This window comes from Streptopelia decaocto, assembly GCF_964273445.1.
Source record: "Streptopelia decaocto genome assembly, chromosome: 3".
Classification (NCBI taxonomy): domain Eukaryota; kingdom Metazoa; phylum Chordata; class Aves; order Columbiformes; family Columbidae; genus Streptopelia; species Streptopelia decaocto.
This window is the reverse complement of record NC_138656.1, coordinates 69,638,752-69,655,319: the sequence shown is the minus strand read 5'-3', so window position 1 is coordinate 69,655,319 and position 16,568 is coordinate 69,638,752. Positions and strand designations below refer to the sequence as shown.

Genomic DNA, 16,568 nt, shown 5'->3' with positions numbered 1-16,568 from the left:
GCAACATATTATTCTCACAGTTCAGAGGAGAACCGTTTCTCACAGTACATTTTCAAGAGAAACAAAATATGCATGAGAACTACTTGCAGATATACTAGTGATTGTCCGTGTATGTCCAAAGAGAGGGGGATTACCACAGAGCGATCAGCACTCTCAGATCTAGCACTTCTCAAAGAATGAAGAATATTTATAGCCTCTGCCAGTGCCTGTGTTCTTACAATCACATTTATTGTGTTAGAAAATGGTGTTCCCTTTGCACTGCTGTGTGAAATGACTTGCACCAGCAGTCAGAGAAACTTGACTCTGTTGGGGGAAACCGTTGGTGTCTAAAATGCTGTCAAGTACACCAATGTAAACAAACAAATAAAACAGAGGGACAGTTTCCTTCTAACCTCTTTCAATTCACATGTTATTAGGTGTGGGTAGGGACTCTAGAGAAAACTGTGAATTTGAATTTGACAGCTCCCCCCAGCCCCTAACACATACCTCTCAATCAGCCAAATTTCAGCACTCCCAAGACCACAAACGGGAAGGAGCACCTGGCACTTTCCTTACAGCTCACGCAGACCTTTCTCCACAGAGCTGTCATTCCTGACTTCCCAAGTCATGGGATACACACAAGAATTTGCTACATATATTTGTATACAAAGGACTCACCAATAATCAATATCAAATGACTTTTTGAAATACAGGTAACTCAATTTCCCCATTGCTGCATAGCATTAATGGAAGAAACAAATAGTCCTTGCTTAACTGGGACAGTATCCCTAACACTACAATCCAGATTTTAATGAACATCCAAAAAGGCAAGCAAAAAAAAAAAAAAAGCTACATTTAAATATCTAGCATCAACATTTGTAAGCAATCAGGTCCACTTATTTTTCCTTTCTGCTCTTGGTTTCATTTATGAGACCTTACAGATGAACATCAAGAAACATCATTAAGCCCTCCATGAGGGAATGAAATCATTCTTTTTTCACATTAAAAAGTGAAAGATTTAAAACATCTAAAACATACTTATTTAAAAACAATATTGTTTAATGGAAATATATAATGTTTTAGCTTCTTTGTTCTCTTTGTTACTATGCCTGATTGTATTGGTGTACATCAATGCTTACATTTAAATGTATTAATTTCCAATTATATATTTTTCCAAGATTTCTAGTTTTGGATTATTAGCTGCAACAAGAAAGCAGTATTGGGGAATCTTCAGAGACTTTGAACTATGGGTACGTATAATTTCCACACTACATAGAAAAGAAACCTTAACTGGGTTTATGACTGCTAGGTAGACTAAAAATAGATTGTAGGAAGTTTACACATGAAACTTACTATTTCCCATTAATTTACATTTTAATGACATGGATCCATATTGGTTTTCAGGAGTCTTTTATCTCATTCAGTGTATGGTATGTGGAAAAAGGCAAAAAACACAAGATTTTTTTTACAAGTATGTAAGTACAAAAAAGAATGCCATGAAAACAAATTTCAAATTTAATAACATTATATTTTCTGTGTAGGATATAAATTCCTTCATTTTTCGAAAGATGCTTCTAATTCTGCATTCATGAATATTAAGGAAGAGAAGTGCAGAAGTGCATCTGAAAACTAAACCACATTCTCAGTCTTATGTTACCAGCTGAAAACTCAGCCAAACTTCTATTTGTTTTCATGAAGGCTCTGGAAAACCAGATTTCTAGCTGACAATCAGACTATGTGAAATTCTCTCATTGATGACAGACACATTATTTTTTTAAGTCTGCTTCAATAGAAGAGGTATGTGGCAACCTCTAGTGGTAAGTATGTACATTTTTAAAAAACAGTTATTTGAAACTTCAAGGCACCAGCTGGTTCTGATATTTTTATTTTGGTAAAATGGGATTAGCCAAATGTTACCCAATTGCCTTTAACAACAAATGCAGTTATAAGGAAGCAAAGATACTGAAATAATCTGTACAAACCCAATAAATCCATGACATGAGCACACTGAACTTGCTGTCTGTATGTTAAATTTTGTTAATCAGTTTCATAGTTTTATCTTTAAAATATTAATCAACAGGGATTTAATTCTTTTGCAGCAAGAGAACACCCACAAAACACCACAGTAATTTGTTTAGAGGAAAGTGTTACTTTCATTCCTCTTGAAGGCCACCACCCTCACATGATATTGGCTCCAAAGGGTGCCCAGTGGCAGAGCTGTCCCTACCTCATTAAGTGTGCCTCCTTCAAGAATTCACTCTTCTCGTGGTCTGTCGCACCTTTCTTCAAAGTCTACTCAATAGAAAGCAAAAGTGTAATAGCACTTAGGTCACCACCACCATTATCATGTAGCACTTAAGTAAAGTAATCAGACGTAGACATGGCCTTAAAATACACATTTAGCAATCATTACAAGGAGATAGGCTCAGCCCTGAGTGACTTGCAAGAAATACTGCAGTAAAATACCCAAATCTGTCAACACCTGTTTCTGTGGTTTAACCTCTGAGCCAAATCCCTCTGCCCACCCCACTCTGTTGCCAGAGGAATGCATAGCTGCAATTACCTTGACTGCTACTTTGGATTCTCCACTTCCATCTGCCAGGATGTCTACTGCAGTCCCTTCATACACCTCTCCAAATGCTCCACTTCCTAACAATTTGTGTAAGTTCAGTTTGTCCCGAGGGAAAGCTGGCAATGATTCAATCTCTTCTTGAGAAGGAAGAGTGCTACAAAACAGCAATAGTAGTCACTTGTTCATACCTAAGAATGTTTGAAATGTTATTAAAATTCTTCCTTAAATGAATCTGGTACTATTTGTCTCATTTGACACATTTAAAGGGAGCTCAAGTGAGGCCTGGATGTTTTGGAAGCTGTTGTAAAACATTAGGTGTTCTACCTTCCCCGTGTACTTGTGTTTCTTGCCAATGTGAGTGTGCAGGGTGGGCTGGGGGCGACCCAGGCCAGGGTGCACACCAGAGAGCCAATGTGGCATGGCCTACTTCAGAGCAGACCTGCCCTGCAGTGCAGATGCAGCCCTTAACTCCACCTTGAGGTGTCACTGATGAAAACCAGTCCAGGGAAGCCCTCTTAGATGTTTTTGTCCTGAAAAATAAATTTGCTCCAGGAACATACCTTACAGCATAACAGGCATTGGCTAGTCCCACTGTCTCAGCCATTCCCCTGAGTCGAGATAATTCTTCATCTTCCTTCATAAACAGTATCTGCCCAGGCATGGCCTGTTTTCCGGATTTCCATCTTTGGTGCCATACTGGAACAGAAAAGCAGACCATCAGACATTTCACTCTGAGAGCACCCCAGTGTGCAAGCAGGCTGAAAGGCTACAGCTGTTTTGGTATTCTGTTCAATATGACCCCTCAGAGCTCATGTAAGCAAGACATTTCTGTCTGGTCACCATCTTTTTCCCACAAAACACAGACAACTGGTCCTTGAGCTGAGAAATTAGTCAAGACCTGAACACAAAGGGCTACTACTGTATCCCAGGGAGAGGGTGAGGAGTGAGAGGGCAGGACCACCACATACAAACACCTGCATCTCAGGGTAATCTCTACATGAGTAGAGATCAGTAACTATGCCTACGTTTATACAGTCCTAAAATTACATTCGGTCCTTTGAAGGCAACCGCGAGACTGATGTAGCCCCCATTGAAAATGAGTTTGACACCCCCGCTCTACATCCGTTCTTCAGGCACAAAGCTTAAGAGAAAAAAAATGGGACCCTTTGCAGAATAAAAGCAGTATCCAACTTGAGAGTTTCTTCAGCAATCCTGTGTTCTTCTTGCAGGGAATCGACAGCAAGAGCTGCCTGAGGATAGCGTGAATTGGAATCCTGCCCTTGATATTGAAAACATAATCCACCATCTCTAGGGCCTCAAAGGATGAGAAAATACAAATTCCTGTCAGCTCTTACCCTGGGGATTTTTCAGCGTTTCCCTAAACCTAGGGGCTGATCATGTCCCACCATTTGAACTGCCTTTTACTGAGACCTGGCAAACCAAGGATATGCGAAAAACTCAGCTACATACCAAAGCCAAATAGCGTGGCCACAGTCAAGCTCAGCACAACAGCTCCGCTCACAGCAGCAATGGCAATGATGGTGTCTGGGGAGATAACTGTATCTATTAAATAGAAGGGGAAAATTGGTTAGTGACTCTGTACACAAACAAAATCAGTCCTAAAGAGATGAGCAAACCTGAGAGAACCCTTGAGCTGCCTGCTGTGTAAATGTTTTCATCTGCACAAAGTTCTCTTGCAAGCTGTATGTAGATGTCTACATTTGGTCAAACTAATCTTACTCCCACAGCTCTGAGCCACTCCTGGGGTGATGACCTACTGTGTACATGGAAAGAGAAAATGCTGAACTGTTTAACCACTCCAGGTGGGATTTTCAAAAACACTCACAAAGTGCAGGTCCAATGTTCTCTCTAAGGGCAAAAAGTAATCCTCACATCTTTACCTGGTGTGGGAGCTTGCCTTTATTTCAGGAATCATACCACAATGCAGGGTTCAGGCCCACAGAGATTAACTGGTATAAATGATCAGAAGCAAATTTCAGGCCCACTGTGCTGTGCAGAAGAGCCTGGATGAGCACCAGCACCTGGGCTCACCATATAAAAGTCGCCATTTACCAGTGCTTAGACACATTACGTTACCTGTTCAGCAATATAATTATTAAAATAGTAGGTCTGTCTTCATAAATTGGTATGGTTATTCTGAATACAAAACTTCATTAACAGAGTAAGAAAGTACAGGACATACCTTCACCCAAAATTATATCCTTGCTTGTGTCACTGTATTCACCAAGTCCCAGGGAATTTGCAGCTGCCACTCTGAACTGGAAAGTTCCTTCTAGGTTCTTGGCCTCCCATGTGCAAATGCTGGTACAGGAGCCATTGTAAACCACCTCCCACAAGGACTTTGTGGTGTTGTTAGAATGCTTCCTGCAACAGGCAGAGCAAAAAACACAGGTATGTCATTAACATAGTCAGGGCAGATTACTTCTTTCCCTCCCATCTTTCTTCACTTCAGTTCCATGGCCTTCAAAATATCTCTCTCTGCCTGCATGAAAGAAAGCTCAATCTCATAATGGGGTTTTGGCTACAGAGCAGAAGATTGTATTATGCCATTTCAGCAATGCTAGGAATTACACATCTTTAGCTTGGCATTGGAAATGAAATGCTAGAATGTTTTAGACATAAAAAATCTCCAGCACTGTTTCACCTGTTTCAGTAAACACCTCACAGCCAAGAGTTCAAAACTTTCCTATTTGGCTTTCAGAAAAAAAAAAAAAGTAGACATTTATTTTTGTGTCCTGCTAGAGGTTTTTGCTTTCCTGGGCCCAGAGTAATTCAGTGGCTCTTGTGCATCAGGTTTCACAAGCTAAACAGGAAGCAGGTCATTGGCAGGGAAGCCCCGATTCTTCAGCTAGCCAGTTTCCCACAGTATCTGCTGACTGCTGGGTATATTTCTTCCTTTCCCCATTGGACTGAGATTGATTGCTCACAATAAATTCAGAGCTGATTATTCACCGACCAAAAGCAGACCATGTATTTCAACTTGAAAGGCCATATCTGAAATATCATTTCATGTCACGCAAGACACTAGTATTTCATATGAAGTGACCTTCATGTGCATGTCAATCATTCTCCCAACACACTTTAATGAAGCAAAAAAAAGGTCAAACACTTCTAAATCAGAAAGACATGGGAAAACTGTGTGTTCATGTCCTTGGTGTGTACATATCCCTACCAGAACTGTATGAAAAACAGGGTTTGTTTCAAAAGTCTGTGCAAATATTTTCTAGAATGCTATACCACTGGCCTAACATTTTTCTACCTGGTGTAAAATGACCATGAGGTTCAAAGCTAAATTCAGACAAAAATATCAGCATGTGCACATTCAAACTGCAGGAAGAATGTTCATTTCATTAAAAAAACCCAACACCTTAGCAATGTATTAAGATTTCAGAGATGAATGAGAAGCTGGAGCCTAGAGAACACAGTGGCTAACACATAGCCCTGACACAGGCCAGGGCTCTACCCATGCACAGCAAGCCAGGTACAAACTGGCAGTTGGCATATCAAAATTATGGTGGTCTCATAGCACGCAGGTCAGTGCTGCTACACACTCACAGAACTGTATGGAGGAAGCTTACAGCACCAGGAAAGTATGTCTGGGTGAAAACTTATATAGGTAAAGTATGCCCAGCTCCACGGTGCTGTCAGTCGTTAGCTTTCATAAGCACAGAGTTAGCCGAGGAAAAGGAAATAATATCTGAGTTTAAAAAATTGCTTCCCTCCATCAGTCCTGATTTCTAAACATGTCATAGGAATATATCAGAAGATGGACTTTCCCCATTTTTAAATAATGCTTTAAGTCTTGCATTGCCTACCTTAAATAAACCCTAAAAAATTAGAAATTTCAAAGTCATTAACCACAACAATACACTCTAACCTGTCCATTCAGCCCTTACAATGCCAGTGCAGGAATGAGTGAGAACTGGCACTCCATAGATACCTAATGAGTGTGACATGTGTAGTCCAGACAAACTGTATTTGATGACAGAATGCTTTAAAAATTATCTGGTCATCCCAAGTTAGAGGTAATACCTTATGATTCTTTCTGGCCACTTTGTAACACCTTTCCGTGATTCCTCTGAACACTATTTCTACATATATTTTAGCTGAGAATACATACTAAGTGTTTAAAATTTGTGCTTTGACAGTATCTCCAAATCTTCTTCTAATTCACCAACATATATCCAAATATATCCCTGTATTTCAGGGTTGGTCTGTAATATTGTTAGTGTGCATTTTCTTCTAAGTTTTCCAGGAATTTCTGGAAATGGTGGCTACTTAGTTTACCTGAGAAAGAGATCCCATGAAAAAGGCCATTTTGAGAAGGGTCATTGATATTTCACTCTTCCTATCGGAGCCAAACTGAAAGCCTCTGCACACCCAGATTTGTTACGGGCAGCTCTCTATGGGAAGAGTACCTCCATGCATAGCTTACCTGCTTTCTAAGATGTAGTAGGTCAGGTTGCTTCCATTGTCATCAGCCTTTTCCCACTGTACAGAGTTTTTGGTGTCTTCTGATTTTTTTGGAACTCCTGGCTTACTGGGAACACCAGCTAAGACCAGAAGAGGGGAGAAACAGAACACTTACAATGTGTTTATAGCAAGACAAGGGGCTAATAGGCACAGACAAAAATTTACATGTGCACATGAGTGTTTACAAAGCAATGGAGGATCTTTATCAATAATACCCATGGAGTATGAATCTTCGGCCTTTGCTTTTTGATGGACAATTTTCAAATTTTCATTCACATGCAGCCTTTCACCTGTAGTTATGAGGTCATATGCATATAGGCATTTCATTTCAGTTCCCCTCACTCTTTTCCTGTGCTCCACTTGAAAGTGAACCTCATTTGTTTCACCCTTTTACTTTTGCAGATGTGATACTGTGCTATTTATTTTTCAAACACACACAACTATTGGTTTTTAGTACAAGAAAATTGCCTGATAAATTTTATAAAATATCATGTTTGAATATTCATGTCCTGAAAAGAGTCTTAAAACCTTGTTATGCTACATTCAGTGCTTACCTGTAGTTTTAAAGCTTGTTGAAGAGGAAGTACTTTGCACTCCTGTAACATAAACTACTGTTACTCTTACAAAGTAGTTGGTTGAAGGAAGAGTTCCTGTGAGATTGCATGTGTAAACAAGATCTGCTGTGCACGCAGCGCTTGCAGGAGAAAACCAGTCACTTTTTGTTTGCCACTAGAAAAATAAAATATCATCATGGTCAACTTTCTTACTCTGCTGAAAGTGTGTCACAGTTCTATTCCTGGGTAGATTAATTACTTTTCCGCCTTTTAATATCATAGGGGAAAGTTTATGCATGCGCTGTTTTAATCACACGACTTTGTCCTCCTGGAGACCAAGGACAAAAAACCCATTTTTTTCTTTGTTTTCAGGAGACCTACAAGTCTTGGCAGCCACAAAGGACAACAGATTAAGTGACCCCTTTGCACAGCCAAAAGGAGCCTTTCCCTTGCTTATCTCTGTACATCTTGTATTTCTGGATCACTGTGACGGACCCATGAGTTCAGCTTGCCATGATGCACTTGAAAGAAGGCAGTTTAGTGGAATTGTGCTATGACATTTGTTTTAGGGCAGATGGGAAATGTTTGGTGTAGGTCTAATGAATCTGATGATCTATATTAAGGAATCTACGTGATCCAGTTTAGCACATGACATTTTCTGTGTCTAGTGGTCCAGACATTAAAATCTGAAGCTTCCATCCATGCTGCTCTCACTGCAGCACTTACCTCGACAGTCTGCACTTCCAGACCCATTTTTCTCTCCATCATTTTCTCCTAGCCTCTATTACAGGAAAATAAAATTCAGATACTAGCTTGTAGCTCATATTAAATGCTGAAAATCCCTTTCTTCTCTTTCTTGTGCAGAGCAGACATAGGATATGTAGCTACAAGCCAGCTTGGGGGAGGGCAGTGAGGAAAAAGGGAGGAGACTCTACTGAAACAGGAGACCTGGGAGGAATTCTGGTGGGGTCATCCAGGATGTCCTTTGGCACTATGGAGTATTAAATGCTACAGCTGCACTCCCCCTTGTTCCTGGCAAACACTGCCTCCATCCTGCCCCTTCTGAGCCACTGAGACTGACATCACCCTGCCCAAATTAACCACTGAGACTCTTCAGATTCATCCTGCTACCCCATGCTGCTCATGAGGACAGAGTGGGTTAAATTTTCTCATCTGGAAAAAAAAATTAAAGGATATTTTTACCTTACGCAGCTCAAACCAAAAGCTGGTTTCATTGACATGTAGAGGAGCTCTCCATTCCAGCTGGACACTGGTGTTTCTGGGAACTATATTGTCAGGTGCAGCTGGAGTCTCAAAAGTCTTTGCAATAACAGGGACACTTTCAGAAAACCAGTTCTCATTGGGATGAAAAGCAAGAACCTGGTCAGGAAACAGATAAACGGTACAACACCAGACCAACTGGAAAAGTAGTGTTAGCAACTCCAAGTGTTTGGAAGATTGGCTGTTTTCAACAAGACAATATTCAGGCAATATAGGTATAGGTGTAGAAAAACTTTGAGCCTCACAGCTGAGGCGTTACACATCTTCAGACTGGAAGTTCACAGCCTAGAGTTCCCTTCCTCAGAGATTCTTCTTAATTTCTAATTTTATCTTTCTAAAAAGACTCTTTCTATACTTCTCTTAAATGCCACAAACTCTTACACAGGCATACAGGTCTCACATCACATACTGTGCAGTGTTTCAAAATAAAAAAAATACAAGGTAAGGAAATGCCCTAGTATACTGCCTTCCAGGAAGCCACAAATATGACAAGATGTTTGAGTATGCATACTTACAGATATACATAAAGGTATACAGGTTTGTAGGTATTCCTCATTTTACCATCTAAATCATTCACAGAAGCACAAAATCAGTTTAAGGAGAGAACAGATACCGTCCGGTCATCACCTCAGTATTCTCTCTGACCATGGGTGAACTGTGATAACCACTCTCTCAGAGTATGTGATGCACTCAGTGTGCATTCTGCAGACATGTTTACTTGGTTGCTTTTGAAAACGTCACCCTGGTGATAGCCCTGCTGACCTGATACATCAGTTATTATTTTCCTTTTAACCGTTCACCTGTAAAGGGTGAAGCAGTATGTTTTGTTCTCATGAATCCACATTGGACATTTTTATTCTTCTGTTATCCTCTAGATGGTTGTAGACCAACTATTTACCATTTTGTCCTAATAATACCTATATATGCTCTGATATAGTCCTAGTAAAACCATATATATCCCTAAAATAACTTCAGGTACTAAATTCACACAAAGTAGTCTATAATTCCCTTTTTGAAGTGAAGTGTAACTTTATTTTTTTTGTAGTTCTGTGGGACTTCCTCTCTTCCAAAAGTTACTGAAGATAATTATGAACATTCATAGACTATTTTTAACCAGCTCTTTAGGTAGCTTAAGGCCATCAGGTGCTGTTGACTTAAATATATATAACCTACATAAATATTCTTTAACCTGATCTTTTCTTCTCCTGATCTGTTCTGCTAACATTGGCTTCATGCAATTGTGTTAAATATCTAGTCACAAGCCTCCTGTTCCTAAAAACCAACCAAACAAAAAAAACCCACTAGATACCGCAACCTATTCTTCCTACTGTCTTCCTCTTCAGCATACTAATAGAGCCTTCCCAGCTGCCTTTTTAGTCCTTGCTGCTTTGAATTCTTTTTGTTCCTCCACCTTCTTGATTTTGTTTCAACATTAAGGTATTTTTCCTGCTCACTTTTACAGAAATGACTACTGCTCAGGGAGGTAATACTGACATTACTTTAGGATGATGCTTCCCCTGCCCTGGCTGCCCCAAAAGCCTCGCTGCCTGAGTCTGAGAGCAGGGCGGGGTGGGGGGCTGCTCTGTCTGCCCCCAATTCTCACCATTCATAGCCCAGCATAACTACACAAGACACCGAAGTTTTTGTGCAACACTGGCGTGGGAGTCCACATGAACTGCAGCAGCGGATGGATGGATATCCCATTCTGCTGCTTCTGCTAGGTAGCCTGCGGCTGGCCTCTTATTATTTCTGTCTTCCTCTGTCTATGACTTGCTTGGACAGTGGAAGAAACTACTTCTTCCCTTGCACTGACAGCATCATATTTCAATGCAATCCAAAATCAGAGGGTTTATAACCACCCTTCAATATTCTTGTCTACAGAAATTGTCTTCAAAGGCCACCAAATAGCCAAGCCCCTACTTGCATGTTTGAATTATTGTTAGTCCTCTACATCTGTTAAAGGATCAGCATTGATATATTGTACTTGTTATGAACTTTGCATGCATATTTTATAGTACACTTTTCTTTAAAATGTGACTGCTGGAAGACAGAATCAGGCAAATATTAATCCGGTCATGTACTATATCTCTATGAATATTTCAGATACTTTTTGGTTTATTGGACTAAGAATTTTTTTTTTTCTAAATGAAAAGTTGTTGATTAAATGAAAAGCAGCAATTCACAAAATGACTGAGTTTGCTCTTGATGTAACATAAGGAGGTTTCCTCTTTATGAAGGTTTCAGATATGTTGCTTTCCTGAGAAAAGCTTTTATCTTTTGGCCATGCACTCACATAGCCCAGGTTATTGCACTACAACTAGTCCTTCAAAAGCAGGTCACAGTTCCAGGCAACCTCCTTTCAGAACAGAGGTTAGCCATTACTTGACCCTCTCTTAGAGTGTTGCATGGAGATTGAGGGCAGTAACAACAGGATTGCAGCAGAAACTCCTATTTATTTTTGAGATTTGTGATGTGCTCCCCAAATAGAAAAGACCTCAGTTCTAGGATTTTATCTGAACTATCTATGCAGGAATAAACTGTGGTGTTTATTTTTCCTTAAGACTAAAGGACTGAGAGATGTCTGCCAAGTTTTGAATGCATATTTTCAAAACACACATATAGCTTTCCAGAAGAGCAACTTAAAGATTTGCAAGTTAGTGCAGGTAAAGCTGCTTATATTATACCTTGAATGAATTGATTGTTCCAGATTGGAGCCCACTGACAGACCAGGCAAGTGTCCCATCTGGAAATTCACTTTTTCGCAAGGGTGTCGCTGGGACAGGAGGTAATAAATTAACAGAGATTTGATAGCGGACAGATTCCAGAGGTCCATTTGGCTTCAAAGGTTCGCTCCAAGAGATGTTGATGGTGGTGTCAGACAAAACCACTGTCTTAATGGAATCAACTGCCTCTGGGACTGAAACAGAAAGAAAAAATAATTTCCTTTCAGGGACAGATATCACTAGAGGGTTTTTTTTGTTTGTTTTCTTGTGTTATTTTTAGAGAAGTCAAGAAATATCACTGAAAAAAGGCTTACAAGTGTATGGATATAACTCATTTACAGGACTGCCACTCTACACATGTAAAACTTATATTCTTGTATAGTCAGTCAGCTGCAGACAAGTTCAAAATATTTTGAGGGACTTTTTTAGTATTGCCTTGGTTATCCTACCGTGCAAGCAAACAAAAAAAACACCAGCTGCTGTCCTATACTTCTACATTTGTAGTCGTATCACTGAATTCCTGCTGTCTGTTTCCTAATCAGGGTCTCAGATGTGAGTTTAATATGATGCTTACTTCAATATGCACTGGCAAAAGTACTCATGTACTATTCCAATTGGAAAGTCCTTTCTTGAACCGAATAGTCTGAAGGAAGAAAACCCTAAACTCAGCATTGTTTGCCATCATTTACAGTTTTGATCAGAAACTGGGTTGCTGGTCTAATGTCCATGCCAACTGGTTACTCACTAATTGTTCTGGAAAAATTAAACCTTCCTTTGAAACTTTGAGATCACAGACTTTGAAATCATATATGACATGCCCCAACTCCACATTAAAAATTATTTTTTCCTATTGAACTATCTACATAGGTAAAAAGTTAAGGCATTATCTATGTTCCTAGCATAAAATAATTATGAGTACATATGCTATAATGTATATTCTAGGAGCAAGACTGCAGATTATTTAACTGAAACATACAGAAGCTGGACTAGTAAAGACAAAGTCTAATTTCACTAGCTAAAACATATGTGGAGAAAGAGTGACACTCTGTGGCAAGAGCAATGCAGTAGTTTTTCCAAGTTGTCTTCCTTGCCTTTTGTTGGAAAGTACAGATTAATCCAAAATTCTTTCATTTCATTACAGAATTGAGGGAAAGACAGAAAGAATTCACACAGCTTCAGAGGTACGAAATGGTGTACACATTTCAAAAAGCCTTAGCAGCATCTGATTACAATTTAAACTAGCAGTTACATACAATAAATTGAGAACATAAGTGCAAGAACACATATACATTCTGTTTACACTGGTTGGAAATTTTTTAACAAATTGTGAGAAGTTCTGAATGCTGATACAAATATATATTTAAAATGCTCTAGATTTGGGGCTGGTGTGGTTTGGGGTTTGGTTTGGATTTTTTTGTTTCTTGTTTGATTTTGGAGGGTTGGTTGTTTGCTTGGTTTGCCTTTTTTGTTTCATTGGTTTGTTTTGGTTTGTTTGTTTTTTTTGCTTGATTTTCTTTGTTTAGGACATTATTCTGATCATGACATTCTGTTTTGTCCCAACTAGAGAAGCCCATCCTTAGTTTCATGTTTCATTTTAACTTGACTGAAAAATTTCATTTGAGTGGAGCAACCCAGTCTCCCGTTTCTTATGCTACCTTTGTGTTTTGTCCCTGAGAGGGTGTACGTTGCTGCAGGATGGCTCAGAAGCAAGAGTGTGAATTCTTATCACATCCCAATAGTATTCAGGCTTATCCGATCAGTGTGTCATATAGATTTTTACAATACAGATGTGGATTCCCATGCAAAGAATTGACATCTACTTATCAGAGGCCAGCTTTTTTTTTTTTATTTCTTGCCATAGTGTCCTAAAAAATACGCTCATAATAGCCAGAGAACCACACAGGATGAGAGCCTATTTGCTTGATGCTGCAGATGCTAAAAGGTCAGACTGTTAAGAGGAAAAAAAAAAATTGCATGGTGGAAGAGAATTTCCAAAGCATAGCATCCCTGGATCCTGAAAGAAGAGTGGCAGTGTGCCTGCACCTCTTGTTCCACTTTCATTTGAAAGACGAAGAGAGGCTCATCTTAAATTGAGGTTTTCTTAACAGAAAAAATATAACTGCTCTCAGGACAAGAAACAAGGAATGATCTGTCCTTAAGAGGAGCCACTGACAGCTCACAGGTGATGCTCTCCTGTGGACAACAGTGACAAAAAGAAACGTTATTTCTTCTATGGATGGACCTTTAAAGAAACACTGAGACAAGTAAGAAAAACACAGCGGTGGCTGCACTTATTCCAATTCCAGTTGCTTCAGCACCTTCTGAAGCATCCAAAGGCCAAGCAGAGGTAAAGAAAGAGAAGGGGAAAACATAGGACTCCTGCTATGGCATCCTGTCTGCATATCACAGCAATATCTCCATAGCTCCATAGTCTGCAGAGCTGTACACCAGCTATGGGCAGCCTTGCTGTAGCTGGGTTAACTGAGCTAATGCCCAAGGACCAGGTGTTGCCGTGCCTCTCAGTTTCATTCCATCACCTTCTTTCAGAGAAGAATTGCTCCAGTGCTGCAGGACAAGAGCCAGACAGGAAAGCTAGTGAAGGTGCAGCTATAGCATTCCCACATCACTGTGAGTTCAACAGCAATCATCTCTGGGTACAATCTCCACAGTCTTTCCTGCAAAATACAAACTGCCTGCCATGTAGGCTTAGTTACAATTCTGCCTTGCTGACCTGGTTATTGTCAGAGGTGCCTGATGGCTCTGCAAGTGGTGAGTTTATGTGGATCAAGCTGACCCTGGCTGGTGACACCAGGCACAGTCAATGGAGCACAGTTGCAGAGTAAACCAACCCAGTAGAAGAGCAAGTGCTATGTATACTACAGGAAATAGTTAGCTCTCATCGTAGTTTTCCATGTTTTCATCAAGTGAGTCCAGCAGTTCCACTCGAATGGTGAGAAAATTATCTGAAGAGCAGTGCAAATTCAGCTGCTCATGAAGACAGATACAAGTGTACATGTGCATACACACACATGCAAAACAAGAAAAAGTCCTGAGCAGCTACTTCTAGTGTGTTGGGTTGCAAGGCAACACAACCCATGCAAAGGCACAGCATGCATCTTCAGATAATGCTTTTCTTTCTGGGGGATGACAAGATGCAACTTACTGCCCTAATTAAGATATTTCCAACCACAGAAAACATCTAGCTCAGACTAGTAGTATTCTCAAAGAATAGGGACATCTTCAACTTGGGCTGCCTATGAATCTCAGTTGCTCTTGTGGCAACTGAGCAAAGCTTCTGGGCCATGTTGGCTTCAAGGACAGATGGGAGACATGCTGGCACTCCTAGTGTCAGCACCTGGGTCTGCATTGAAGTGCAGCAGAGAGTGGAGTTTCCTCATTATGAAATGCCCCATGTTTCAACAAGTACAACAAGATGAGTAGTCAGTAGTTTTGGACTCAAGTAGACATCTGAATGCACAAAGTCCAACATTTCTAGTTTCTATTTAGTTAGGGAACTAAGGCAGCACCAGATCTATGTTCTGCAATGGAAAGTCCAGCACGGGGTGGAGAGGATAACTATGAAGGTAAGTAATCCTTAACCGGTCCACTCTCTGCCCTAAATTACACAGTGAATATTCAAGTTCAAAACACTACTCCTTTCTTCTTCTAGTGTAAAAGGGCCTGAGAAGGGCACATCAAAATTATTGAAATCAGCTGAAAATGTGCAATTAGTATTCAGACCAAGAGAAGTAAAAATAAAGTGTTGTGGTTTTGGCCTGGTTCACAATAAATCAAACCTGCATTACCCTAAGAAATAGTAATTATGAGAATAATGTCAAGCCATGGCGAAAAATCTTAATGCTGAATAATGCATGTATTTAAACATGCATAACCACATATACATTCAAATACAATTTATTAAAAATGTGGTCCAAGGCAGAAACTGGAACTGTTTAGCCACTTATGACCACAGTTTATCTTTCCTCAGGAAGCCAATGAGCAAAAGCACTGAAGAATACATACATGTGTTATGAATCTTACAGATTCATCAAGTCTGGTTGCCAAAATGTTATGAAGATCTACACAGGTTACATTTTAAGCAGAAAATTTCTCTATTTTCTGATTTGCAACCCAAACATGCACACCTCTAACTGAGATGAGAATTGCGTTCAAAGCCAGAATAAAATGTGAAACAAACCTCCATACAGAGTTGTGGCAATTGTCTCTTTTCCCATAGGCAGCCCTTCCTGATCTGAATAGTAGTTTTTCACTGCAACTTGTATGACATAACTTGAAAATGGCTGTAGATTGTCTATGATGGCTATAGGACCCTGAAATTCCTGTAATTCAAAATCAGACAATAAACAAGTATTCTTAGAAAAGAGATTCATATGTCAATCCAATCATCTGTCAATAAAACGAGTATTAAAAAAAATACATTAGTGCTTTTGCATTCTAATACACCTTAGCATTAAAAAAAAAAAAAAGTTAACATGATAGTTTTATTAATAGGTCACTATGGAAAATACATGCTAAAAAACAAGCTGAGGTGTAATTAGCATGGCTACGAAAGCATATTGTTCAGTGGCTGGTGCTTAAATAGGAAATGGCAAAGTCCAAAAATATGTAACAGAAGAAAAAATTACTTTAGGCAAGTACATTTACCACAAAACATATGAAGGCAGGCCTTATGATTGCTGGAGAGTCTCAAGGGTTATTTAAACAGATTAATATCAACCACAACTACTCTTTTTACAAGTACAAACTGAAAACCTGTTTTAACAGGATTTTAGCAAAGACATGTTAAAAAGTAGAGGAGTGCTTGCACAGAGGAAAGCTAAAGAATCTACCACTTAACAAATACTGATGAGAAAGGGGAATTACTATTGGGGATATAGAAGTGGAAAAAATCCCTGACTTAAAGTAACAAAATGGCTTGTAAAATGACTAGCAGTGATATCACAT

The 16,568-nt window shown here is 39.6% G+C and overlaps 1 protein-coding gene across 1 annotated transcript in view; it reads right to left on the bottom strand.

Annotated features, from left to right (window-relative positions):
• The window catches only part of ROS1 (ROS proto-oncogene 1, receptor tyrosine kinase), a gene marked incomplete at its 5' end in the record, with an annotated part of 73,188 nt that overhangs the window by 19,676 nt on the left and 36,944 nt on the right, over nucleotides 1–16,568 (bottom strand). The window contains 10 exons of the mRNA XM_082049306.1: nucleotides 2,207–2,271; nucleotides 2,543–2,705; nucleotides 3,112–3,247; nucleotides 4,022–4,114; nucleotides 4,755–4,936; nucleotides 7,008–7,125; nucleotides 7,600–7,774; nucleotides 8,803–8,979; nucleotides 11,565–11,797; nucleotides 15,802–15,943. Of these exons, the coding sequence (XP_081905432.1) occupies nucleotides 2,207–2,271; nucleotides 2,543–2,705; nucleotides 3,112–3,247; nucleotides 4,022–4,114; nucleotides 4,755–4,936; nucleotides 7,008–7,125; nucleotides 7,600–7,774; nucleotides 8,803–8,979; nucleotides 11,565–11,797; nucleotides 15,802–15,943 (1,484 nt within the window). The remainder of the gene's footprint in view (nucleotides 1–2,206; nucleotides 2,272–2,542; nucleotides 2,706–3,111; nucleotides 3,248–4,021; nucleotides 4,115–4,754; nucleotides 4,937–7,007; nucleotides 7,126–7,599; nucleotides 7,775–8,802; nucleotides 8,980–11,564; nucleotides 11,798–15,801; nucleotides 15,944–16,568) is intronic.